Genomic DNA, 25,136 nt, shown 5'->3' with positions numbered 1-25,136 from the left:
AATCGAATGGATCGTCCAAATGAGCTGCAATGATTGGTCTTTTTGAGACTTTGCGCCTTCTTGCACATTTCGGACTTTTTGCCATTTTAAGGTAAACCTCGGTTTTTTCTAAAAATTTCGATGTGAAAAACTATTTTTCCTAATGGTTGACTAATTATAAAAAAAGTCGATGTAATTATTGTTGAGTTATTATTATTGTAGAAATCATTGTCGAAAGTTGAGCAAGACTATGAGTAGGCTTGACATCGCCCAAAAATTAAACGTCCGCCACCAAACATATAAGTCATTTGAAGAAAGCTACCTGCAAAAAGAAGTTCGATATTTGAGTACCACACGAATTACCAAGAAGAATATATTTTGTCGTATTTCTATCTGCGAACTCGACAGGAACGTAACGAAATCAAGCAATCTCTAAAGCGGCTGACCACGAATAGTAAAAAGCGGATCACGTGAGATATTAATAATATGCTCCACGATCTGTGGCAGACTGATGCCACAGAAAGTGATGTTATGTGTTTGAAGACTGAAAGGAATCGTGCATTATGCGCTTGACTGTATGACTGATTTGGACCTGTGCTGTCAACAAACAAGATTACAACAAGCTATAAAAAGAATCAACCGTAACTAGTCCACAGAATAGGTGGCGTCTTTTACTGTGACTGTGTCATCCACAAAATTTTTAGCTACGCGGTGAACAATGAAAAAAACATGAACGCTAAATTTTGTTGCATCTATCGTATAACCCGCATTTACGCATCAGACTCATCTGTTTCCGTATCCACAGAACTTTTTTTTAAAATTATTAATTTAGTTGAAATTGATGAATTCAAAAGATTTTCCCAACAAGAGACTACGGCAAACGGAGAAGATACAGAACATTATATGTTATACTACTTACGTAGACAACGCTGTTTCGGCTGATTCGGGATGCTTCAATTTTTTGCTTATTTATGCCATTATTTCGCAAAACCCGGCTTCAATATCCAGATTCCAGAATAATTCTTCAAACAACCATTTCCCAAATTGCCATAGTATTATCTGCCTTTACCACAGCCAAAAAGGATGTTTGCTTGACAAATATAGGACAAACATATTGGACTTATAGACATACCGTGGGCTCAATTTCAACATGGAGCTAATGATCCAAAAAAAAATTGAATACCATATGAATGCTAGTGCAACAATGCATTTCATTTCCCTTACCGTGTGTTTCGCAAACGCATTAATATCCAGCGAACCTCATTAATATCACCTTATATTGCTTTATTAATTCAAGATATATTTCTGCGTATAGCTTTAAATCTCTTTAGCTGTATAAAAAGTGTAAATACAACTATAAAAAACGATGTACTTTTTTACTTTTCCTTATTTAGCACTCTAACGAATTTGAATTAAAAGAACAACAATATATACAAGTACTTTTGAAGCCATTATTAGTAGGGCCAAGTACATGCCAAAGCTGAACGAAAGGTGAGCCACAAATGTACTGGCGTTGTACGTCTACACTGGAACGATGAGATGAAGTTTATTTTTCACCAATTTTATCGAAACTCTGCAAGTCAGAATGTTACTTAGAGAGAAATTCGAATAAAAGCCGAGTCAAAAATGATACGGTACTTCATTAAATACGTAATAAACAATATATTCAAGATGTATTTAATATTATACCACTCTAGAGCACATTTTAATGTTTTCACACGATCAGATTGGCATGAACTGTGGGCACACGTTTTTGACAATAAGAACTTCTGAGCTACAACATAAACTTATTTTTTTCTCACACACTCCACACAATACATGCCCACCCGACACTACCTTAATAGGTTATTTTTCCTAATATAGCCTAAGTGAGTTCCACTTTGATCTATTTGAATTTGAGTGTCAAATGCTATTAATTTGCTACACAACTTTTTTATTTCTTTTAACATTTATTTTTTGCACGCTTACCTGTTTCAGCTAGTAAAGTATGTGTCGCGCCAACTACCATCGTAGAAAATTATCAATTCTAAGCACTTTAAAATTAAATTTTCATGTCAGATAACTGCGTACATTGCTGTCTGGTAACATTAATATGTCGTATTCTGTTAAGCTAATTATAATACAGTTGGCTTTCGCGATTAACACATCGCACCGGTCGGTGAAGCTGGATAAAGGCCAACGTATAGAACTAATTGATACATACGTTTAGCCAGCGGTCAACACTTTTCTATTAGGTGTGTCATCAAGCCAGCTATGCTCGATTCATGAACCAAATTGTTTAAACTATATAGTCCATTGATTATTGAGCTATATTATAAATACTCTAATGTAAAAAGGAGATTCATGGAGAATTGGTGGGACCTACAAAAATCCGAATTTTGATAAAACGTTTCAAGAATATGGTGTATCTAGATTATACTTAATAGGTATTCGACCATATTCGTACCATGTCCAGGTTGTTATTTTTATTATTTACAACAAGGTGCTCGGATACCTATTTGTGAACGAATTTGACGCTTTAACTCAGCGCTTTAACCTCTTGTTACCAGTGCTAGTACTAAGTCTGTGCTTATGACTATCTATATGGCGGCTTAATAACATAGGTAAGCTTAAAAACATATCGGGTGTTTTTAGTTCAAATTCAGCTCTAGACACGTTTCTATTTCTAGTAGAAAAGGTCAACTTCTTGAAATAATGCTTCGCGACGATACCGGACGTGAAGCTTAAAACATTTGTATTATCTATCCCTATAGCCTATCTCAAGATATGACCTGGAAGTCGCCTCTAAATTTTTGAAGAGAGGCTTAACTATCCACCCGTTGTATTTTATTATTAGGATATTTTGTTATGTTTATGTTGTTGCGTATGCTATAAATCAGCGAAATGAGTGGGATTCTATATAATGCTGTGTTCAAGCGCATAAATAATAACGGTTTGTCACTGAATAGCTATAATCGATGGTAGGAGAGAAAACTTTTTATAAAGCAACTTTTCTTTTAAGTACCCAGAGTGACCAACTAGTGTACGCGGTAGTCGCACGCAAATTTTCAAAATAGAGAGCGAGTCCAATCGAGTCCAACGAACCAAAAACACAACGAAGCTTAGTTTGCTTCTGGAGCTATATATATTAAACCTGCCATTTACTACCTGGGTCAAACATGGCATCAAGAAAACCATCATAGGGCCCCTAACAGACGCATTCATGCAACTACTCTTTATATCACGATTTCAATATATACCCGTGGGATATCGCAGGCGCAGTAGGCTGGACTTATCATTCTTCCATCCATCAAGTACACGACTACAGTAGCTTAAGTTGCGGAAGTCGTACTGAAAAACAATAAATCCTTTATAGCACTGCTCTGTTCGTTTTTCCAAAATTTGAACTTAACCGTCGTTTCAGTCCTACTCTTTAACCGACATTTTCTGCATTTTGTCGCATTCATATCTTATTACACTAGCTATACAAAAGCTCATTTTTTCGATAACTTTATGGCAAATCTTGCCGATGAAGATGACTCGAAGTCCCGCTCATGGGCAGTTAACAGCAGCTCGAGCAATTGCATAGTGAATTATAAAGAATGGTTCAAAAACCTCAAGAGGTCTGAGTAGAGAGCACTCACATGCTGCAGATGGTAGGCGAAAGAACCGTAATAATTAACGGTAATTTGACGTATACACTAGACAAAGGAAAGCATCCGACAGTATATGTAGCAGCGCAAAATAAGTAGACAAAATATAGGATTAAGCAAAGCAAGACTGTAAATAATAGCAAAGAGTTAGAGCGGTCTGATCCTACTAGGAGCTAATGATTTGCAAAGTGATAAAAAGGACAAAAATGCCATAAAGTGTTACCAGGTGTAGAGGCACGTGAAGACAAGCGTGTAACACGTGTGGCAAGTACACAAAAAAAAACACTAACATATTGACATAGTAACAAACACTTCTTGCCGGCGGCAGTGAGTATGGTGGTGATTATGAGAACTACGATATCTGCATACAACATAAAAAATCAAGGAGCTCTTACAAAATCAAACCAATCACGAACTCTTTAGGCATAATGCTACACTTAGGCTCCCCCACAACAATTTTTGTAGGAGGCAAAAAACACCTTCTATGCATAACTGACGAGACTAGCAAATATAGAAAAGAGTATTTTCTGAAGAGAAAAAGTTAAGTCGCAATTTGTATATAACATTAAACTGGTTTAAGAGCCAGAGAGGCAGAGGAATAATACGTTTTCATACCAACTTTGGCCTGGAATTTAAAATACTTTTGTCGCTAATATATTATACAAGTGCCGGACATTCTCCTACCCATATACGCAAGGTTAAAATGGCGTAGCAAAGAAATTTAATTGCGCTTTTATTGATCTAACTGGAACACAACTACAAAGCACCAATGTGCCCAATGTTTTGAACTGAAGCAGTTAACTGCTGTACAACAATATTAAACTTGAAGGACGCTATTTAAAAAACAAAACACCACACGAGGTTGTTACATAAACTCACCTATATTTAAGCAAACTGTACCTTTTCGTAATTAAATATATCTGCTACAATAAAAGCCACATAAGACAAAAGCTGGATCCGTGAAGCGTAATGATCGGCTATGACAGGAAGGATCTTAGACACTGTACCTGGAAGTTTAGTACTGACAATATGACAAAACTAGGGATGTAAAATTTATAAAAAAAAAAAAAAAGGTCGTCTGCAAACGACGAGAAGTAACAAGTGAACATGATCGCAACTCCAACATGTTTGTGAACGTTTAAGCCGACAACAACCCACTTAAAAAAACGGACAAATACAGCTCCAAAGGACGGAACAATTCGTAGCTCCAGCAGTTATAGTAAGAAAGAGCCTGGCAAAAGGAAGGCAAGACAGCAGACAGTGTGAAAGCAGAGCCAAGCCAAAACAATACAATAAATATACCGCACAAACTGTTAGAACGGATCATTCAATATGAAATCACTTAAGAAAATAAACCGCTAGCGGTAGAACTAGCGATGGATGCATCCAACAAAGCGAAATGAATAGAAGCATCAGTGGAAAAATAAAGTAAATGGATGGCACTTACCGTATTAACACTGATCGAACCTCCAAGTAATCATGAACTAACCGCATGCAAATGTGTCTTAAACGTAGAATGAAAGGCACAAAATAAGATAGAGCATTACAAATATAGACTGGTTATAAAAAACCACAATAGACGTTATGACTATGCTTAACTATTTGGCTTGGTAGCAAGATTGGACACAACACGGACAGTATTAATTTTAGCAACAGCAAAGTTAGCTTTAGCACAGTGGGACGTAAAGACAACTTCCCCGTACGCCAAATTAAACGAAGGGTTGTCTACATGTCACGAAAATCATAAAACCGGAAGAGTATGTAAACTGAACAAAACATTGCATGGATTAAAGCTAGCACCTAGAAGCCTCCATTCAAGAACGGAGCAATTAATACTTGAACAAAAACTAATACAAAGCCTGTCAGGCCAATGCGTATTCTACTTAGCAAACAAACAAATAGTACATATGTAGTAATAGTAATAGCGGCCTGTACTAAAAATAAAAACTTTATAACCAAACACAAGCAGAAACTAACCACAGCACGCAAGTCACAAACATATTTGCAAGGCGTGTAAAAAAAGACAAAGACTGCAGGATAACACATTCATCAAACAAAGTAGGTTCAGAACCGACTCGATTTTGCACGGGTACAGGCAAGCCAGTTTCTGCATCAGAATATGGAAATCTTTACATTAAAAAAACAAACAAAGAAAACGAATGCGCCGTACCGCGAACTTATCGAAGCCTTGATGTACCTAACTGTGCTAAGCCGACTCAATAACGCATTTGCAGTTGAATACACTTCAAGATATTTTGACAGATACACTGAACAACATTGGACAGCAGCAAACTATGATACCTGAAAAGAAGCATTAACTACGGTATTTGGTTCAAAACTAACGCAAAAACTGCACTCTCTGACCCTTATGTTGCACGAGCGATCGGAAGCCAAATAATCAACAAGTGGTCAACTGAATAAGTGGGGCGAAAGTCCTTTAGTTTGGATCTTTAATAAACAAAACATAATTGCTTTGTGATCCACGGAAGCAGAACATATTGCAGCGACAAAAACACTAAAAAAGATTCTACAGCTATTACAACTTCTTCATAAAGTTACGTATAACAACAACCCAATATTTAATATAGATGACCAATCAGAATTAAGGCTGCTACAAAACCACCATTTCATAAACGTTCTAAGTACATCAATGTCTACTTTGTAGGAGGCCATGCCGAAAAACGAAGTTTCGCAAAGAAGTAAATATACTTACGAAACCCTCGACGAAACCAGTATTTTAAAAACTAAAAATGCAAAAACGTGCCGATAACTGTATAAACATGTCCTACCGCTTGCTAATGCTGATACTCGTATTGATATACAAAATGAGTTGAAGCATACGTTAACTACAGAGATTATCGGACTATATATATATGAGAACTACAATAATTAAGCTGTACGACCGGGAAAAATTCACCAGATTACTTTCCAAGTGCACGTATAGAATCAATAATCCTATGCGAACAATTAGCATTGTGGGCGTTGATATATTTTAACCTAAAACAACGTCTAGTTAGAGAGCAGGATATATGACCAGACTATCGAAGAGATCATAAAAAAATTACAGATAATATACAGATACAATAAACGGCAATCGTCAACCACATAAAATTTTAAGCCTATCAGCAATATTGATAATTATAATATCAATAATAACAACGACTGGGTATGTCTAGGCACTATACAGGATAAGGACTACCCAAATGTACCCAGAAATACTGACGACCACCCATAGACAACCCAAGGGACTCAGAATTACCTTATTTGTAGTTTGTTAGTAATATATATATATATATATATAATGTTAATAGTAAAAATAAATTGACACGACTCACAGCTAAGCGCACCTGTTCTCGATAAAGGTCAGACTCTGATAGTCGGCTTTGGCTGATTAGAAAAGGTGATGACACGAAGTAGATTTTGCCTTTTCAAGGAACAAAACGCAGCGGTCTTCTTTAGAGATGCGTATGATAGTTTCTTCAACGTCAACACAATAAAAATAATGGATTTTCATTATTCTTGCTCTAATATTGTACATGTAAGCATCGGCAGTCACGAGCGAAGAGGATACTGCAGCAGTAGCCACAGCGGTAACGGAAAACGAGAGATTTTATGAAACCTGGCTTACGATACTGTCCGTCAACTTTGTATGAGAAATTGTAAAAGTCTCATACACTAATGACTCAACTCTTATAGTAACTGCAAAAGAAGATATATTTGGAATATAGAGTTGTTTATATCTTTCGTGTTTTCTCACAAAATGTCTAGTTGATTAATTTATTTGAATAAGCCTTCATTTCTTGATTTGACAATTGATCTTCTGTTTTCTCTTGATTAATCTACTTATTTTTAGCTCAGGAATTTCCTCTAATTATTTTAATTTATTCAACTCTAGATTGCCCCTTATTGTTCAGCAGTCATATTATTTGTAACATACGTGTGCTTGATACGATATTCGTTTGGTTATTTTGGCAGAATCAAAGAATAGGAGAACCACTGTCCGGGGTGAGATCATTCGATTCGTCAATAGCATTGGTGTATCGATTGACGAAATCAACTCCCCGGAACGGTCTATGGTACTATCAAACTAAAAATTCTAAATATGAGCGTTTACGAGCGAATTAGAAACCAGCAATAAAAGGTATAGAGAGAAATGGGATGATAATGTGATAACCGAAAAGATAAGTTACGATTTAGTGAAACCAGAAAAATATGTCGATATTTTTTATCGCCTGTTTTCAGTTAGATCAAATTCATACTTGTTTTACTTCGAAAAAGCAAAAGATAAAGACTAGGGGATTACCCGTGCAAGCGTTAGAGTACTTGGTTGATCTTCAAGATGATTAGGTTAGGTGATTAGTGTAGGCCTCACAAGGCGCTGCTAAGGTTCATAAGGGCAATATACTGGAATGTCGAGTTTTCTCTGATCAAGGGAACGATATAAGCATCAAGCAAGAATAAAACTGACAACTACCAGGTAAAAATTCTGATTTTCGTAGATTAATTTAACATACTTCTTTAGAGTAAGCTTCAATGAACAAACTGCACAAACATGAAGTTTTGCGAGGTTCACTAAAAAGACAAGCTGCAAGAATAGCGGTGGACATACTCGTGGTAGAACCAGCTTATGAAGATACGGTATGATGTAAGAAATACGGACGCATGTAGTCAGCAGATTGCACACACCCGTATTTCCAACCTGAAATAACAAATGTCAGTGAAGTGGAAGATTTACATGAAATGGTTACATAAAATCAATAATTGCATTATCGCATTTAAGATGTTGAATTGAGATTCATCATTCTATGCTTGCGCTATATATATCGCTTTGAGAGCAATTTCAGATGTTTTAATACAGCGTTTTCTCTCTTTACTAAATAAACAAGATAAGAACGTAGATGATAACCCTGTCGACTTGAATGCATTAATCTTACTGAAAGTTGTCTGCTTCAATTTTAGGATCCGAGAGCTTTTGCTGGTAATAAGTTGACAGATAGCCTAAGAGAGAAAACAGCTATAACTTGTGTACATTTACCGTGCACCAGTGCACACACATATATAGACAATAAAAGCAAATGTATATTTTTTAAAGGTTACCATGACCCAGCTAACTGCAAAGCTAAAAACTTAATTATATACAATAAATTAAAAAATATAATAAAATGCTAATGTAGCTATCTATATAAAAAGATCAATCACAGGTAAGTAGGTTAAGTTTGACTATCAGCGATTGAAGTTGATTACTTGCAAGGCATTGCGGTGTAAAGTCACATGTCCAAAAATTAGGTTTATATTAGACCGAAGTTCTCAGAAAAAATCATTATGCTTAACCTAGCTAAAGTATTACAGCTAAGCTAGCTAGAAATGATTATACGCATATTAGTGTTTTTAGGGGCTCATCTTGCTTAAAAGTAAATGTGCGTTTATTGTCCAAAGGTCAACTAAGATAATAGCTCATGTTGATGATAAAATAAACCATAGGGAGGCTTTAATCGGCTAATGAGTATCACAACATTAGTCAAAGACGTAAATGGTGTAACTGATGTTGGAATGTTATTAGGTTCATTTGATTCAATAAGAATTACTCGCAACGAACCTAATAAGATAGATAAAAGTACATTTGAAATTAACTTGTTTAATGCTGTAGTTTCTCAAGCCTTTAGCGGATGTTCCAATTGCAGTGTTAGCAATACTAAATCTAAGATTAATCCTGAAAACTAACTGAACCAGACTTCGGTTAGATCACGCATCATATCGTAAATAATTAGTAAAAGGTATGAATGTCTTGCTAATGTAACGTTTAATTTAAAGCATCCGATACTAACGACAGTAAGAACTAAGCGTTAGGCCTAAAACAATTGCGGTCATTAACTAAGAAGCTACTCAAGAGTAAGAAATTACTTTCATAGTTACTCGAGAGCATGCCAAGCTCTATGCACAATTTCTTCGAGAAGCTTGTGAAAAATTAATCCAGGACCTATTTAGCGATAATATTTTAATCGGTGCAAATTTAAAGGATCAACCGCTTTGAGGAAAAACATAATTGGTATTCTTCGAGATCTTATGAAGTTGAAGAAATTGCGTACGAACTCGCATTCATTCCTAGCGCTCTTTAGAAGTACCGCTTTAAAATCCGCTGTTCTAATTTAAACTCTTGACATGGCAAAGCTCTCTGGTGTTTTTTGGTAGAACAGTTCTTGGAGGAACAGGACTTGTTGACATTCAATCTAGGTGCGATATTTGATTTTGTTAGCAAGGCGCCACACCCGATCATAAACTTTAATGGGTAGCTTTATCCGTTTTTATCATTTTCAGAGTTTATTATCGTTCTTGAAGAGTAATTTCAAATTAATTCCCAAAAGGCGTATTTAAGAACATTAAAGTTGGATACTAATATTCTAATTTATCTCTAACAGCAGTGGTTGCCTTGTTCTGTTGAGTCAGAAAAAATAGTTTGATTAAAATGCCACGTTGGCTTGGATTAGGTAGGGAAGTTATGTCCAAGGAAAGACTGCATAAATTTGCCGATCCATTAGATCGGGCTTTCCAGCAGCGGTGTGCCTCGAAGTCTATGAGACTCATGGTAAATTTTCATCTAGCGGTGTCAAAAGCGAGACTTGCACCATTAAAACAACTCAATGATCCTATGATTCCTTAGAAGAAACTCATGACTGCCATTTTGGCAACCAAACTGACATACTGACGGTAAAGGGATATTTCCAGTTGACAAAATGCTGTACTAGATGCATTCTAATCACCGAGGAAAATGGGGTATTTATATTAAAAATCGTCTTCGAAGAATTTCGAAGCAGACATCACGATCTAAGTGAAGGGACTGCACGGGAATCGATTACCCCACGGATCTGCCATCCAGGGAACTCAACATGCATAAACTGGCCGATTTATCGCTTTAAAAAAGTATGCCGGATCTTCTCATACTGGAAAGCAAATACTCTGCATTTAAACCGGACGCTTACTACATTGGTCGGTTCTGGAAGTACGAGTACTGCTAGCAGTAAACGACATTCCAGTAACTGATCCAGCGACTTTTCATCATTTAATAAGTTAGTGAGTGTGTTCGCGTATGTTAAACGAATAGTTCGAATATTTAAGACAATTTAATTTTGGATCGCAATTTTCAGGCAACCTACTTACTCGTCAAAAGCTCTTCTAAAAAATAGCATCTACTGAAGCAAGCTTAGGCTCGCTCCTTGGGGAAGGCGTACTAGAGTATCCTAAGTGATTTGGAGAAAAGCGTGAGAGTTGAATTACATTTTGAAGATTAAAGAAAGTTCTTCACAGCTTCTGGAAACGCCGGAGAAAAAAATATCTACTTTTTTTTGCAATCGGCACTTCAGAGGAGCAGCACAGGAACATTATTGGATCAAGGAGACATCGCTATTACCAAAGACGATGACACTACGGTTGTCTTGGAAATACCTAGTAAGAAGGAATACTTAAAGCTTATACTGTAAACCTAAATAATGGTAATTATATTATTCGATCAGATAAGCTCTTAGCGCAGCCTTTTCATCTCAGTTTTAAGTACTTAATTGGTATTAAGAATGCACTGAAATGAATATTGAATTATTCTATAAGAGGTTTTAACACTGTTTTACTCCCGGCAGAAATCGAGTACCACCACGCAATCTATAAACTCGGCAATCATTCGACATAATTTACAAATGTATAGAAGACTGAGTTCAATTGTTTCCCTCTGCTCAATGGGGAAACAATATTGCATATTCTATAACACCCGACCTCTTGTTTGTATTTTGGCGGTTCAAGGAAAAGGGTTTATTTGCTGCTCGAAGCGAACAATTCTCTATTTTGGCAAAACGTCGTGTTACCCGCCAGTTTAAGTTACGTTTTGTTACTAAAAGTTACCTGACTTGTTCGGGGGAAAAAAAAGTTTCTCCGATGTTTATTAGTCGCTGTTCTACTTACGATCCAATATCGCTCGTGTTAAAGGATTAACAATTAGTGGATAATTTCAATGTCGCTGTTCGTGCACGGTTACTATTCTATGCTAAAGATTTGATCTGGAGCAATAAACTTCAGTGCTCATTAGTGAGTGAAACCACTGAACTCTTCTTCTTGCTTCGGTTAGTACTTCGTATTTCGTTACTCAATATCGAATTAGTAAACTTATTTACCTAAGTAAATCTTAAGGCTATAACGTTCGACTCGCTTTTCTTTACATCTGTTGTGTTCTTATAGTTATTGTGCCGTTCAACTTAAGGATTTTAGTTGCTTTCATCAATTTAACTTTATACTGTCCTCTATTATTTATCCGTTACATTATTTGTACCCATGGATACCGCTTTGGGACTGACCAAAATGCTCCCATAAGACTTATTAGCTAAGGAACGAGCAAAAAAATCATGGGTGATTAAATCTATTTGATAACTGTTAGAACGGCCACTTTGAACAAGTGGCAATAGGAATGGATACACAGGCGAAAACGTATAGTGGAACATTGAACGCAAGCTCTGATTCCTGACGTTTTAGTATGGTTGAACAAGAAAGGGACAAAAAACCGTCTTACCATGTTACTCAGGCTCTGATATACCATTGCCAGTTCTAGTCGTATGTGATGGAAATAGATGAGGTTAAAATGGTCACGCCCTCCACACAACTGAGAATCCAGGCAGCGCAACAGTTTTTCAATGTTCCGCATTCCATGAAACACGACATAAAGCTTACCCGCCAAGGCTTTACCCAAAATATCGCAAAAACGATAAGCTTAAGAAAAAGTGAAGAACGCTTTTAGCCTTTCTGGAAGCTATAATGTGCTGTAAGGATGAGAAAGCAGATATTCCTCCAAAAGATAGGTTTCAAAAGAAACACTGCGTGAAAAACGATTGCGATCTCATAGCTAACTTTACCTGGATTCGAAGTAATACAAAAGCCTTCTGGCGTTAAATAAGGGCCCCTAGCAGAGGACATGGTTAGTGGCGCGAGCTAGACGCCCTTTTCGCTTTTCAGAAGGAACTTCTCCAAACAATATATGAAGAGACAAAGCAACGGAGCCCTATACTTACCTCCAATATAGATTATCCTTGAAAAATGGTTCAAGGTGATTTAGATAGTGTGTAAACATATTCTCCAGATCGTTAAAAAGATGCAAAAACTAAATGCGAAAACTCAACGTAATTATGGAAGCAAATCCATCGTATGTTTTATACACAAATTATAAGCACACTTCAAAATCTGCCTCCTTCTGTTTAAATATTCTAATCAAATCCAATTAGGCATCCCAATTAAATCTTTGTATTTCGAACAATGTTGATTTTGTACACGGAGAAGACCGAAAAGGTGGTTAGGAACTGGGCCTAACATGGCCGACAGAAACCATTAGACTCCGTGCTGGAGCATACATAGCAGCTTTGAGACTAAGATTGGATGACTTACTTAGGTTTAAAATAGATAGCACGAAGACTAAATTGCCAAAAACAAGTAAAATATTTGTTATACTAAGCAATGCTTCAGTGTATTTTAAGCCAAGCGTATTTCCATCGATTCATGAAACCAATTAGCCAAAATTTTCCTTGCACTAATACGCAGAAAGGAGTGTTTATGCTTTTAAAAATATTCATAGCAGTACAGTTGGATGAGCCCTCTCATTGACCAAAGGCAATGGATTTTAGCTAATTTACCCAGATTGTTAGCCTATCAAAACGATGTTATTACAAGCTCAAATAAAATCCAAGACAACTTGAAAGTCATTGGCCACATCCTAAAAACTTGTAAAGAAAACCCACAGCTCAGCAACGGTATATATGGTTTTTTGAAAGAAGAGATACTTTTTTTTGTTTCTTATATCCTAAAAAGGAAGTCAGAAATTATTCCGAGAAATAAAAACCATGAAAATGCTCTAGCTCGAAAATACTATTGAGGTTCAACTGCTTCAAAAAGAGGCTGGTCTAATTTTACAACAATTTCTTTGAAAGCTTTTTGCAACTGCTAGACGATTTTCAAAAGACGAAGTTCATATGGACTGACGTGTGGGAGGTGCTATTGAAGAAACTAAAGTGGTACAACGCTTTAAAAAATGGAATTTGATAATGTTTTATCCAAAACGGATTTTTCTGTTAGGCACAGACACTTTAGCTTGTAAATTACTAGTATACCTACCACGAATTCGAAGATCCCTTAAAACGTCCTATATAGTACTTTTTCCTTCAACGTTTGTCCTCCTCTGGGAAACGATGCGCCTAGAGTGGCAGTAAAATCCTAGGAATAACAAAAAGTTAGACGAATCGCATGTTGGTTTACTTTAGTAATTGTTGAAAAACCATTCATAGATATTTTCTAACTTACAAAAATGTGCCGAAGTTCTTGGCTCAGATCGTTCTCGGTATTACGGTCTATTTTTATTGCAATGTACATACAGTACTAAGCGTCGTTTATCCTTTCTTCGTCAAGTGCTATTTGTGAATTCGATAATTCTTTTTCTCCTGAAATAGAATTAGAGTCTAGGCTTCTCATATTACTGTAACCTGTAAGTGGCTGCTGTTAAAGGTATTCGAACTCATAAGAGACGTCTGAATTAAAGATAAGCAAAAGTAACCAAGAAAGCATTTACACTAAAATTTTATCTGGTGTTAAATTCCCAATAGAATTTTAAATCAAAATGAATGTAAAAAAATACCGAAACAACATGGCGTGGACTAACAGCCGACGCACTAAACGACGTACTAGCCAATTTACAGTTATACACTTTTGCTCTCGCATTTGGAAGTCAGTTCACAACAAGGCCTCAGGTTTCTGCGAGTGCCTTTACAACTGTTTTTTTCAGCCGAAAACTATGGTTTAGTAGAGACAAACGCTAATACAGAAGTACAGCGTAATGGTGAGGCAAATTCACACGATGGGCACGAAGTGATGCAGATATGCATGATAGAATAATGCTTTGGTGAAATGACTCGAGTATGACTAAAACGAAGCAAAAGCAATCACAATGCTTGTTAGAGGGACATCCAAATTACATAAAAGGCATACCAGCAACGAAATAACCAAGAGGCCACTGTATAAGGCCTAAACTAATCGACGCTAGTGAATCCGCCGTTCAAGATAGGGTCGAATCTAGCCTATTCCTGCCACTACACATGTAAGTTATAAAAATGCATATGTGAGCTCATGTGCGTACCAACATTCGTAAAACCAAAATCGACCGGCCTTTTAAATTTAAACAACCAAAGTACGTCAAGCTGTTGGAAGAATACCGATTAGACCATACTGCAAAGAAACTGGAAGATTCCCTTAGGGTCTTTTAATTTATTTAATTATTTTTATTTTTAATTTATTTAATTAATTTAATACAGTTCACAGAGTATAAAGTAGCGAGCATATTAAGTGATAAAGGGGTAGTTATTGTACGACGCAATACTATGTGGTGAGCAGGAACGCTTACAGGGATCCCTCCTGGAAAGGAAGAAATACCTGAAAAATAAAAAGCACTAATATTTAAATATGGTTGAATATTCTTCAGGTAACGCTTAAATCAATAAGGATCAAATATCACTTGCCTCAATGTAGTCACAAGGAGGTAAACTGCACGAAAAAGGTAAAAGGGTTTTGTAAACCCTTTTACTGATAGTCACCAAATGCCAAAGGCTCAAGTAGGGTAATCTGCGAGCAAGCTTCTTCCTTTGAAAGTAAAGCTTATCTAATATTACAACTGTGGTCAAATTCATAGCAAATGAAATAGGCTCAAGCGACCTCCAATGAATGCACAGAAGTAATAGAAATAATTTACATATTTCAACTTACTGAAAATAAGTAACCAAGCCTAATCGCATTGTTTCTTTTTTATTAAAAGACTAACCAAGATTTAGCAATTTAAAGGTCATGTAGGGGAACTTCGAATATTCCATTAGATTTCGGCCAGAAGATAATCCAGAGCTTGCGCTACTGGTTAACCTACTTGAGAACGCTGCTCTTCCAGACAGCATAAGTTCCCTCTGTTAGCTAAGCAACACATTGTTGAAACGTCTATATTATGTATCTTAGATTATGTATTTGTACATACATTTTAAAAATGACTTCCATGTCATAGGCTATGTTCTAAGAACGTGTACCAAATATCATATAAATGAACGAGGTAAAAAGCTGATGGAGAAAGGGAGTTTCCGTACCCTGAGTACCGTGAATGATGAAACTTTATAATTCACGTGAGTACAGTAACGGTTTTGGATTGTGTTTGTACGGTTGAACTGCAGTTAAGGAGTCTCAACGACAAAACAATTGAAAAAGTAAGTGCATTCTTCGATCATACAATACACAAGCTGATGCTAAGATCATAGCAAAATGTTATCATATTACACATGCTACTGATTGGAAAATGTATCATGAGATAGAAGACGAAGTAGGAGGAGTTGTATCTGCTAATTGAAACAACTGTAAAAACTACGCCTTTATTCGAACCACCTGTGCTTGACAGTCCTTTTAAATGAAAGAGCGAATTTCGGAACTTTTATGGTTCGTGGTAACTTAAAACTAGCTGGTTCTTATAGGTGGAAAGCTGGCCACGTCGCACCGTTTTTGACTCCAGTACGAATCGATCGTAGTGCGTTATTGTCAAAAACCTCAAATGCTAGGACGAGCGAATGCTTTTTAAACGGCTGCTGATTGCGTTACAAGAGAAGGATAATTTGATAAGTGACATATTAATATATGAGAATCAATGACCAGTTAACAATAATACTCTGGCTCTGTCGAAGGAGAGTGACTAAATAAAGGAAAAAATACATGCTTATATATACATGTTTAGGAAGTGTGCTATCCTTAATCCTGTTTATGATGTCTATAGCAGGCATAGGAAATTCTATAGACACCTAGGAGCCTCAACAGCATTTCTGGAGTAATGGAACTTCGAGGACTAGACTAGCTGGTAGGACTATTAATCCAATTGCTGTTAGATAAATACAAACAGCGCTTGGGTAAATATCAGGATCGCTTACAGAACGAGGGCTGAATAAGCCAGTCTAGTGAAGGCCTGTAATTTGTTAAGAAACATGTGTTACATGGAGTATTTTTCCACGCGACTGTGCTTGACTAAGGTATTACGATACTCTAATATAGACGATATATGAATTTATGAAGAAATTTATAAACAACTTGACTATATCTGGGGTTTTAAGGACGGAGGACTAAGCATCATTTGCATGAATTCGCTGACGGGGAGAACCCGATTTATTTTACCGAGAATTCGAATGCGGAGCAATTGAAACAATTCCTGTGACATTATAATTATTATATTAGTTAGAATTCTATCCACTTACTGTGTGAGGACCTTTCGCTGACGGGCGATCAGTTGACAGAGCACCGTGCTTCAAGATATTTTAGCTTACGTACGGTCAAACGGGTTGACATTCTAATACAGTGAAGAGCGTAAGGGTCGAGGTGTACAAAGACTGTGGCATGCAATGTTGCAGTATAGATTAGAAAGCAAATGGATCAGAAAACATAGTCATTTGTAAAAGCGAAATGAAATCCGTCGTACCGGTCGATCCTCAACCAATATTTAATTGTCGTAGTTGTCACCTTCGAGACACTGGCGTTTTCTCTAAGGAGCATAACCGGTTACAAGCTATGATGTAGCGAAGTGTCTGCGAACTTGCACTATCTTTAATGAGAGCTCTAGTTAATTGTGCACATGATGTATGCAAAGAATACTACAATGTTACAAATGCGTGAATAAATGGAATAGCCCAAAGAAGGGCACTGTGGAAAAATATTGTAAATGAGAAAAAATGAAAGATTAGATCCAACTAAGAGGTTTCATGCGAGACATACTACAACTTACAACCAACACAAGCTTGTCCTTTTTTTATGATCTTTGTGGTCTGAGGCAAAGATAATGATTAAGAGAGTAGGATATCGTAAAGTTTCATTAGACGAGGACTATATAAGCCACCCTAATTTTCCAGCAAAGAACCGTTAGTTTTAAAAATTATTGAACTATAGGTTTGGCGTAAATAGGATTTTAAAATTGTTTTGACCACATTCAAAAAAGGAGAATATTTAAGACACCTAAATCCTTTCTTATATTTCATCGAGTCTTTGCTAAACGATACAAAAGTAAATTAGCTTGTCGTTCCACCACAGCTTCATCTGCTCCAAAGCTACATTTTTAAGGTACCTACCTAGGAGGTAATACCCCTCTAAAAGCCAGTGGAAGAAAGCGAAGTGAACCTATATGGATTAACCTTTGTTTAAGCATAAATGAACGACTGAGGCAATGTGGTATTATATGATAGTAAAACTAAGCTTAGGGGATGTGTATCCATAAGCATATTACTTGTGTATATATGTCATATTAAAACATCAAATCTATGTGCTATCTTTACTTCTAGAGTTGTTTTTTAAAATTATTGTTTTTGCTGGATTTAGTGCGTGCGGTCAGTTAAAATGGAGAACGCGATAAGATCTGGCTGGTGCTCGCGACACTAGCCATGGATCAGCCGAGTAGGATGAAGGACCATTCTAACGAATATCTAGTGTTATACGCCAACGGTTTGGTCACACTTGTAACACCTGTCGCTACCATTTATGGTTAATAGCTTCGCAAATAGCTATCGGTGATGGGGTGGAAGTCGACGCTGATCAAATTTTAAGATGAGTGGTCGTGGCAAAACAAATTTCGGTATTACATTGATAACCGCAGCACGGTTGATAAACGTACATAAAAGCGCTCAGATTACGCATGCTGAGCAGGAGCTTTAGGGCGGACGTATCGAAAATGCAAGAACTAATATAATCGATAAAGCAAAGTTAACTTATCCAGAGCGTGTAATGGATCCAAGTAGATTGACCAGAAAAGAATTCTCTACCTGTCCGTGAAAGCGTACTTAACATGGTGAAATTCCTGCACCGATTATAACTGTCGATAAAGAGCTTTTGCAAAGAAATCATTCAAATTTATGAAGAAACGAGTTGATTCTAGTATTTTTCTATAAAAACAATGGTGTACTGAAAGCTGAAAAGATATTGGTTGAAGCAACTGCCACCCGGTACTAAAATTCGCTAGTCGCTTTCACATAGTTAACTAAATTGGGAAGTAAATTAGGTTTCTTTGCATAAGAGTTACTAATGGACCCTAACAGCATGCAATTTAAGTGAATCTCGCCTTAGTATTTTCTGTAGTAGCAACAAGCATTGAAACGGTTTCAGGCTTTTTTAGTCGAAAAACCCTACTCTTATTTTCTGTAGCGTCCCATTGGCTTATATTATGAGTTTCCTCGAAACTTTTCTCAAAAGGCATCTAGATTGTTCGGAAAGGGTAAATAGATAGTTCAGAATAAAAAATGACTCTTTTGAATGACAGCGCTTTATGTAATAAAGGTATATAGGGTAGAATATACGTTGTACGTAGTTTCATTGTTGTATGTTTTTCCAATCAGAGGGTTAAATGTACAGTTATAATGCACTCATGTATGTCGTGCTTTGTACAAAACAACATTTATAGAGGGTTGCGTTTTCTTTGTTAATTAGCTCTGGTCCTGGCTGAATATGTAATTACTGATAACAGCACAAGCTAATAAGAGAAAAATCTCCACTTGCTTCTCATCTTCTTAAACTTGCTAAAAAATGTTGAGTTTGGCTCAGTGGCATTATATTCGATTTATTGATTAGAAGGGACGCGGATTCTGTTTTCATTTCATAGAGAACGACTTATTTTTCTATTCACAGTGATTGATTGGTGCAATAATAAAGCAACAACTGAGATCTGTAGTGAACAACTTAGTATTTAGTTTAACATCAATAACAAGCGTTGTGATCTCGAATCTATAGTGGGGCTCATAATATTCATTGCGGCCGTAATCGTTCAAAGCTGGTAGATTCCTCTCGTCGAATCAAAAAGCATTTCTATTGTATAGATCCTAATAGTGGCACTTGAAGCTCACCATCACCTTTTCTAAGATTTTTTGACGAAAATAGGAGTTTCGAAACCATTTGCGAATATACAGCCACTGGTTCTAATATAATGTTGTTATGATTTGCTCATGAAAGTTTTGATATCTGCAAATTAAGTGCGACTCTGGTTTCATGATATCCCAGATGTTTCGAAATCGTAGTTCTGTAGTTAGATAGCAAACAGATCAGTTTTTGCTAGTTATAGAATATCATTTGAGGTCTAATGGTTGGAACTGTCTTTTCACTCAATTTTACCGCTCACCACGCAGGGTGGTGTTATTCGAATATAAAATACTCGATACAAAACAATGTATAGGTGCTTAATGTGAAATAGCCTGCGACTGCATTCGATAGCTTTTCCTGTATTTAACCAAGGACTTTTAGCAATGTACATTTAGATATCTTCTAGTACATATATTTAAAGCTTATCTTTCACCTACAAAAATAGTTTTAATATATTATAATTTGATCCTTGCTCATATAAAAATTGGGGAGTTTAGTTTTTTTTAATGTTCACTAATTGCTTCTACTTACAAAAAGGAAATAGGTACTAAAAAGCGTATATAGTTGTTATATGAATAATACAAGTAATGGGTAAAACAAATGACATAGTAGTAGTGAGCGGCTCCGAAAGCGCTACAATATATATTGTATTGCATATCCGAGTTTTCTATTGGCATCGTAACTGTCTAATTACTGTTCGAAATAATAACTTAGTTCTTAAAGGTGTTGCGGGAGCCTCGGAGAGTATAAAAAATTATCCACGTCGAAAATGTTGTCACCGGTCTTGCATTGCTTGCGTACGCTACGCAATAATTTTCTCTAAATACACCAGTAGCCTCAAAGCGCTTCTGCAAGTAAGATCACTACACTTTAAACTTATAGGTCAGTTTAGACATAACTAGATTTTTGCGCAAATAAATGCAAGCGTTAAGTACTTCCAGAAGAAACATCTAAAAATCATACTTATCATAAATTTTGTACAGCCAACAGCTCGGGTGATATGCTTGTCAAAATTTGGTGTGGGTATTTTCCAAAGCCGTTACTATTGTGACACCATTCGTGTGCTCCGTGATCTTTTGAACTTGTCTCCTGCCAACGGATTCTGCCGAGAGGCCGTGGAGTTTTAGATCATCGGTATAGAACGCGCGATAAATATACCGGATGGCATTTTTTATGTTTACAACAAAAATAGGAAGCAGAAAGGAAACTCTACGTAGGCGCTGAGGCAATCTTGCTGAATGCGATCTAAAAAGATCTAGGAAATAGGCTATTCATTTTCTTGATTTTCGGTCAAATAATTCTTACAGTCCATTTCATCGAGGTGCTATAATTTTTCAATGATACAATTTTTTTTAAACTAAGCTCCACAAAGTGCCTTCGACAAACCGAGGTGTACAAAATTAAATCTGTGGGATTTGCTCGCACAGAAATTTAATTGTGTACGCATTGTACGCTGATCGATAAACATCAACCAGGAATCTTACCAATACTATAACTGTGGACTCACTTTTCGTAAATCCAAGCTGTTTTTTCAACCAATCCGTTAATTTACCACTAAGTAGTAATATGAACAACCTATTTTTCAAATATCAAGCATGCTAGCGATTCTTATACCACCGGGACAGTGGTCGACTTCATGTTTGTAACTTTGCACAGAAATTGCTGCAAAGCCTACAAAAAATTCATCCACCAGGCCAACTTCACAAGCTCTTTTCAGTATTAGCCACAAAGGTTCAGAAAAGGAATGAACCAGGATTAAGAATACTTGTAGATTCAGAAAATTTGTATAGCATGATCACTGAATTTCGTTTACAATGTTTTAACTTTATCTTCTATCAACTTACATTCATCGGTCAAAAAATACAATTGAAATCGAAGTCTTCTACCCATTAAACCGTCCAAACAATCTTCCGAAAAAAACTTCCATCAATGTCTGTGTTAGCAAACACGGGTTCAAAATAATAGCGAAAGGCATTCGTTTTTTTTCCCTAACAACAAAAATGAGGCAATCATTAAATTTGATAAGTTACTGTCATCCTAATTTTTGGTCCCTTAGGGACATATCTAAAACCTCGCTTAGAGAGAAAGACTAAGAGAGAAAGGAAACTTATAACATGCACAATTGCAGTCGACTCGTTGGCTTGCGCAGCTTAAGTTGATTTTTGTTTCTGATTACAAGTTTGACAAAGTTAAAACGAGATACTAGCTTTACACTAGATAGTGCTCTTTTGAATTTGAAGCAGAATGAACTATTAGAAAAATATATTTTTTGCAAGGTGTTTGTATATGGAGAAATGCACGCAAAATGTATACATATCGGTCGTACCTAAATTGATAGCGATCGTCTTTCAATCACATTTCCAGTGCATCGTTTTATCGTAGTCGACGCTTGACAGTGTGCAGACAGTATGTTACACTCCAGAGCTCAATAATCAGATTGGATAGGAGCATCAATAATAGTTTGTCAATTCAAAGGACATCCCTTTTAAGCAAATGCCCTTATTCTTTATCTTTTGTGTCAGATCGCTCTGATGCTATCTTATCGACTATCTGATGACGTCATTTAATGGCCATTGGTTACGCACGAAATCATAAAAAAATATTTTTATCATTTTCATGAACAGCAGGACATAAACAATAAATTTCAGGATAGTTATTGCAAATAAATATTAAAGTAGTTATTATGTACTAGGTTAGTAGCATTTCATCATTTATCGGATTGTCCGAATGTTGCTACCTTGACCAGTAACCCCGTTTACTGCCAATTTTGGATAAATGTTCACTGACAGCAGTGCTTCCAGGTTTACACCGAGGACTTGGAACCTTTCTATTGACGCTACCTGGCGTTGACCTTATAATCACAGATCGTAAATTATCGTTTTATTAACTACTTAATTCTAGTGCTAAATATGTAGCTCTTGTAACTTACTTGATATATGTAAAAGCTCTTGGTACCTGTCGTGAGAAAAGCGCCAAGCCATGTTGTTTGCTGTCTTTCGGCGCATACCCCAGTATTACTACGTACTAAGTTGCCGCAAAGTAAAAGTTTTTATTATGCGCTTCTGTCAAGCAACGCTCCAAAGCTGTATTTACACATATATACACGTAAGGAGAAAACACTTGCGATTCAAATTATGGTAAACAGTCCGGACCATATTGTGCGAACCAAATTTAGAAGAGCCACCCCAAACTAAATCTTTAACAAACATCGACAAAAGGGCATAAGAAAGTTAACCTTCTGCTGTTGAACTTGAGCAAAACCTAATAGGAATATTATTACAAAGATTTAAAGATGCAAATAAAAAAAAAATACAAATGATTATTTAATTGCTAACTTACGTTTTCTGTACATTGCCGCAGTCGCAGTGTGATCTGGGATATCATAATTGCATAACAGCTGCTTATAGAAACAACATAGGAAAGAAATCATAACAAAAAGACAGGTGAGGATGGGGACGAATTTATTAAACAATTGTTATGCTTTAATCCTCAGTATGCAGACTGAGCTAAACAATCTTAACACTATGCAACAAAATATCTAAAAATATTTTCTTGACGATGCTTCCCAAGAACGATGATAGTCTAAGCTTTAATTCAAAGCAGTTACTGAAAACCTAAACAAGCCATTGATAAGTAATCAAGCGACGCTCTACTCTATTTTTTCTAGTACAAGAGCTAAAAAGCTGTATACTCAAGTTATATCTTGGAACTCTTAAAAGAGCCTAGTGAGACAACCACTAAGATAAATGTGTTTAACGAAGCCCACCGGCAGACACATAAGTGGATATAGAAAGCTTTAGCTGGCTGCACTTTTTTGTTACTACCAGACATTTCCATTAAAATCCGATTCAAATCCCCAAATATAACATTCTATTCATCCAATAGGCATTTCTTCAAGTTATTGGACACCTGTCAATTATACGTTGCCATTTCCAGGTCTGCCGAGGATAAGGATCGTTACCCATTGATTTAACATACAATAATATAAGCGGAGATTATGTGTCGCCAGCTATTGGGGATCTGGGTCGTTGAAATTATTTCACGTTACGTCTTCCGGCTGAAAACCTTCTTCCGATCACATTTTGATAAACTAGCTTCGGAATGATTAGTTAGCATTTTGTGATCATGTATAAAATATGAAGATCCTGAGGATACAATAGGTTTTTGTCAAGCAAGATTAAATATAATCTAGGTAAGATTAATCTGCTCATAAAGCCACATTGGAAGTGTCATAAGAAGTTAAGGAATTTTGATTTTGAAATTTAAGAGGTTCGTTTAAATGCTTATTATTTATAATATAGTTTAAGTTCCTATTTGTCATCTTGGATTAGTAAGTGAACTTGTTTTGATAATGGTCCACAGGTATTGCAAAGTTGTATCTAAGCAAGAAGATACACTCAATATTGACCGTAAAACCTACAATTTTTCATGTTTTGAAGATAGGAAAATACAGGTTGAGTTATCTTACCTAATAATATAACATTTCGTTTTAAAGTTTCAATATGTTATTTTTACGAGTAAAATAAACACGTGGATCACTTAAAATTACTAATTATGATTATCATCTAGCAAGTGGCTTTCCTGATAGAAAGTTCTTAGAATCGATCATCAGGAGCGTGCTGAAACGCTGTCAGAATGTTAGTTTTTCACCCGTTCTGGTTGAGGTATCCTTGGTATTGTCTCCTCAGAGGTGTTGGAGATGCTCGATAGTTATTTTTCAGCCTGAGTTAACACTGACCACAAAATAACGGACATCGATGTGGATCCTTGGATCTTTCCGAATGCATCTCATTCCACCTTTCGATTTAGATGCCGCCTGTTTGGTAAAATAGAGTATATGTATCTAAATTTACATCGTCTATCAATCTCTGAACAGCAACAATCTGTCCACAAAGCCGACTCTCATCTTTAGTGAATCTTGCGTCCTCATTAACGTTTGTATTAAACAAAAAGTTATTTTTGGTATTTTGAAAAGTATAAACTTGTATGTGTCAAAGTTATCATTGATCATTTTGGGCTTACCTTTTACGGATCTTCCGGTAATTCACTCCGTTCTCGAAAATAGCCATTTGTTGTTTGTTATAGTCAAATTGATTCTCTTTTATTGACATAGCGAATACTGGCTGCTGCATTGCGTAATTAAGTTCATAAGTGCTGCGGTTTTTAATCGAATCGGAAAGGTATATTGCAGATTGATTATATTTGAGGAAAACCATTGCAGGCACATTGTAAGATGTGTTTATTTATCTATTTTAATAAGACTGTCTGGCTGCTTACTCTGGTAAGCTACAATTGACTTGATTGAAAATGGATCAATACCAAGAACATGTTTTTAATAAAAATAATTTATTTTTCAATAAAGAGATAATTTATTTTTTAATAAACAAACCATTTTAAGCCATTATTTAAATAAACACTCAATGAAATGTTTCGTCACGCGACAGATTTTAGCATGTTTCCTTAGGATGTTATGTCCCATGTTAGCATTATAGTCTTGCACACTATATACATATGAGACTTTACATGAGATACGTCTAGAATAGAAATATGAAGACATTGTCCTTGCAAAAAAATGTTGACCACAACTTAAGCAGTATTATG

At 36.1% G+C, this 25,136-nt stretch overlaps 2 protein-coding genes and 1 long non-coding RNA gene across 8 annotated transcripts in view; 1 reads left to right on the top strand and 2 right to left on the bottom strand.

Moving 5' to 3' along the window:
- LOC147757709 (uncharacterized) overlaps positions 1–11,690 on the top strand; it is a 62,836-nt gene extending 51,146 nt beyond the window's left edge. Inside the window, exon 3 of the long non-coding RNA XR_015320841.1 lies at positions 10,754–11,690. This is a non-coding gene — a long non-coding RNA (uncharacterized LOC147757709). The remainder of the gene's footprint in view (positions 1–10,753) is intronic.
- LOC111244215 (putative fatty acyl-CoA reductase CG5065) overlaps positions 1–25,136 on the bottom strand; it is a 113,200-nt gene that overhangs the window by 71,024 nt on the left and 17,040 nt on the right. The window lies entirely within an intron of this gene.
- LOC147757707 (uncharacterized) overlaps positions 215–25,136 on the bottom strand; it is a 42,095-nt gene continuing 17,173 nt past the window's right edge. Inside the window, exons 2-4 of one of the 5 annotated variants that reach the window (XR_015320840.1) lie at positions 8,126–8,310; positions 6,959–7,088; positions 215–3,309 (exon numbers count right to left, since the gene is read on the bottom strand). Coding sequence is in view for 4 of the 5 variants with exons in the window: in XM_086979867.1 (XP_086835993.1) it covers positions 6,975–7,035; positions 8,126–8,310 (246 nt within the window). In the remaining variant the exon portion in view is untranslated. Of the gene's footprint in view, positions 3,310–6,946; positions 7,089–8,125; positions 8,311–25,136 lie in introns of all 5 variants that reach the window. The other 4 variants (XM_086979867.1, XM_086979868.1, XM_086979870.1 and 1 more) reach the window with 4 other exon arrangements.

The sequence above is a fragment of the Varroa destructor genome, unplaced genomic scaffold, assembly GCF_002443255.2.
Source record: "Varroa destructor unplaced genomic scaffold, Vdes_3.0 BEIS01000002.1, whole genome shotgun sequence".
Taxonomy (NCBI): domain Eukaryota; kingdom Metazoa; phylum Arthropoda; class Arachnida; order Mesostigmata; family Varroidae; genus Varroa; species Varroa destructor.
This window is presented reverse-complemented; position numbering and strand designations above follow the sequence as displayed.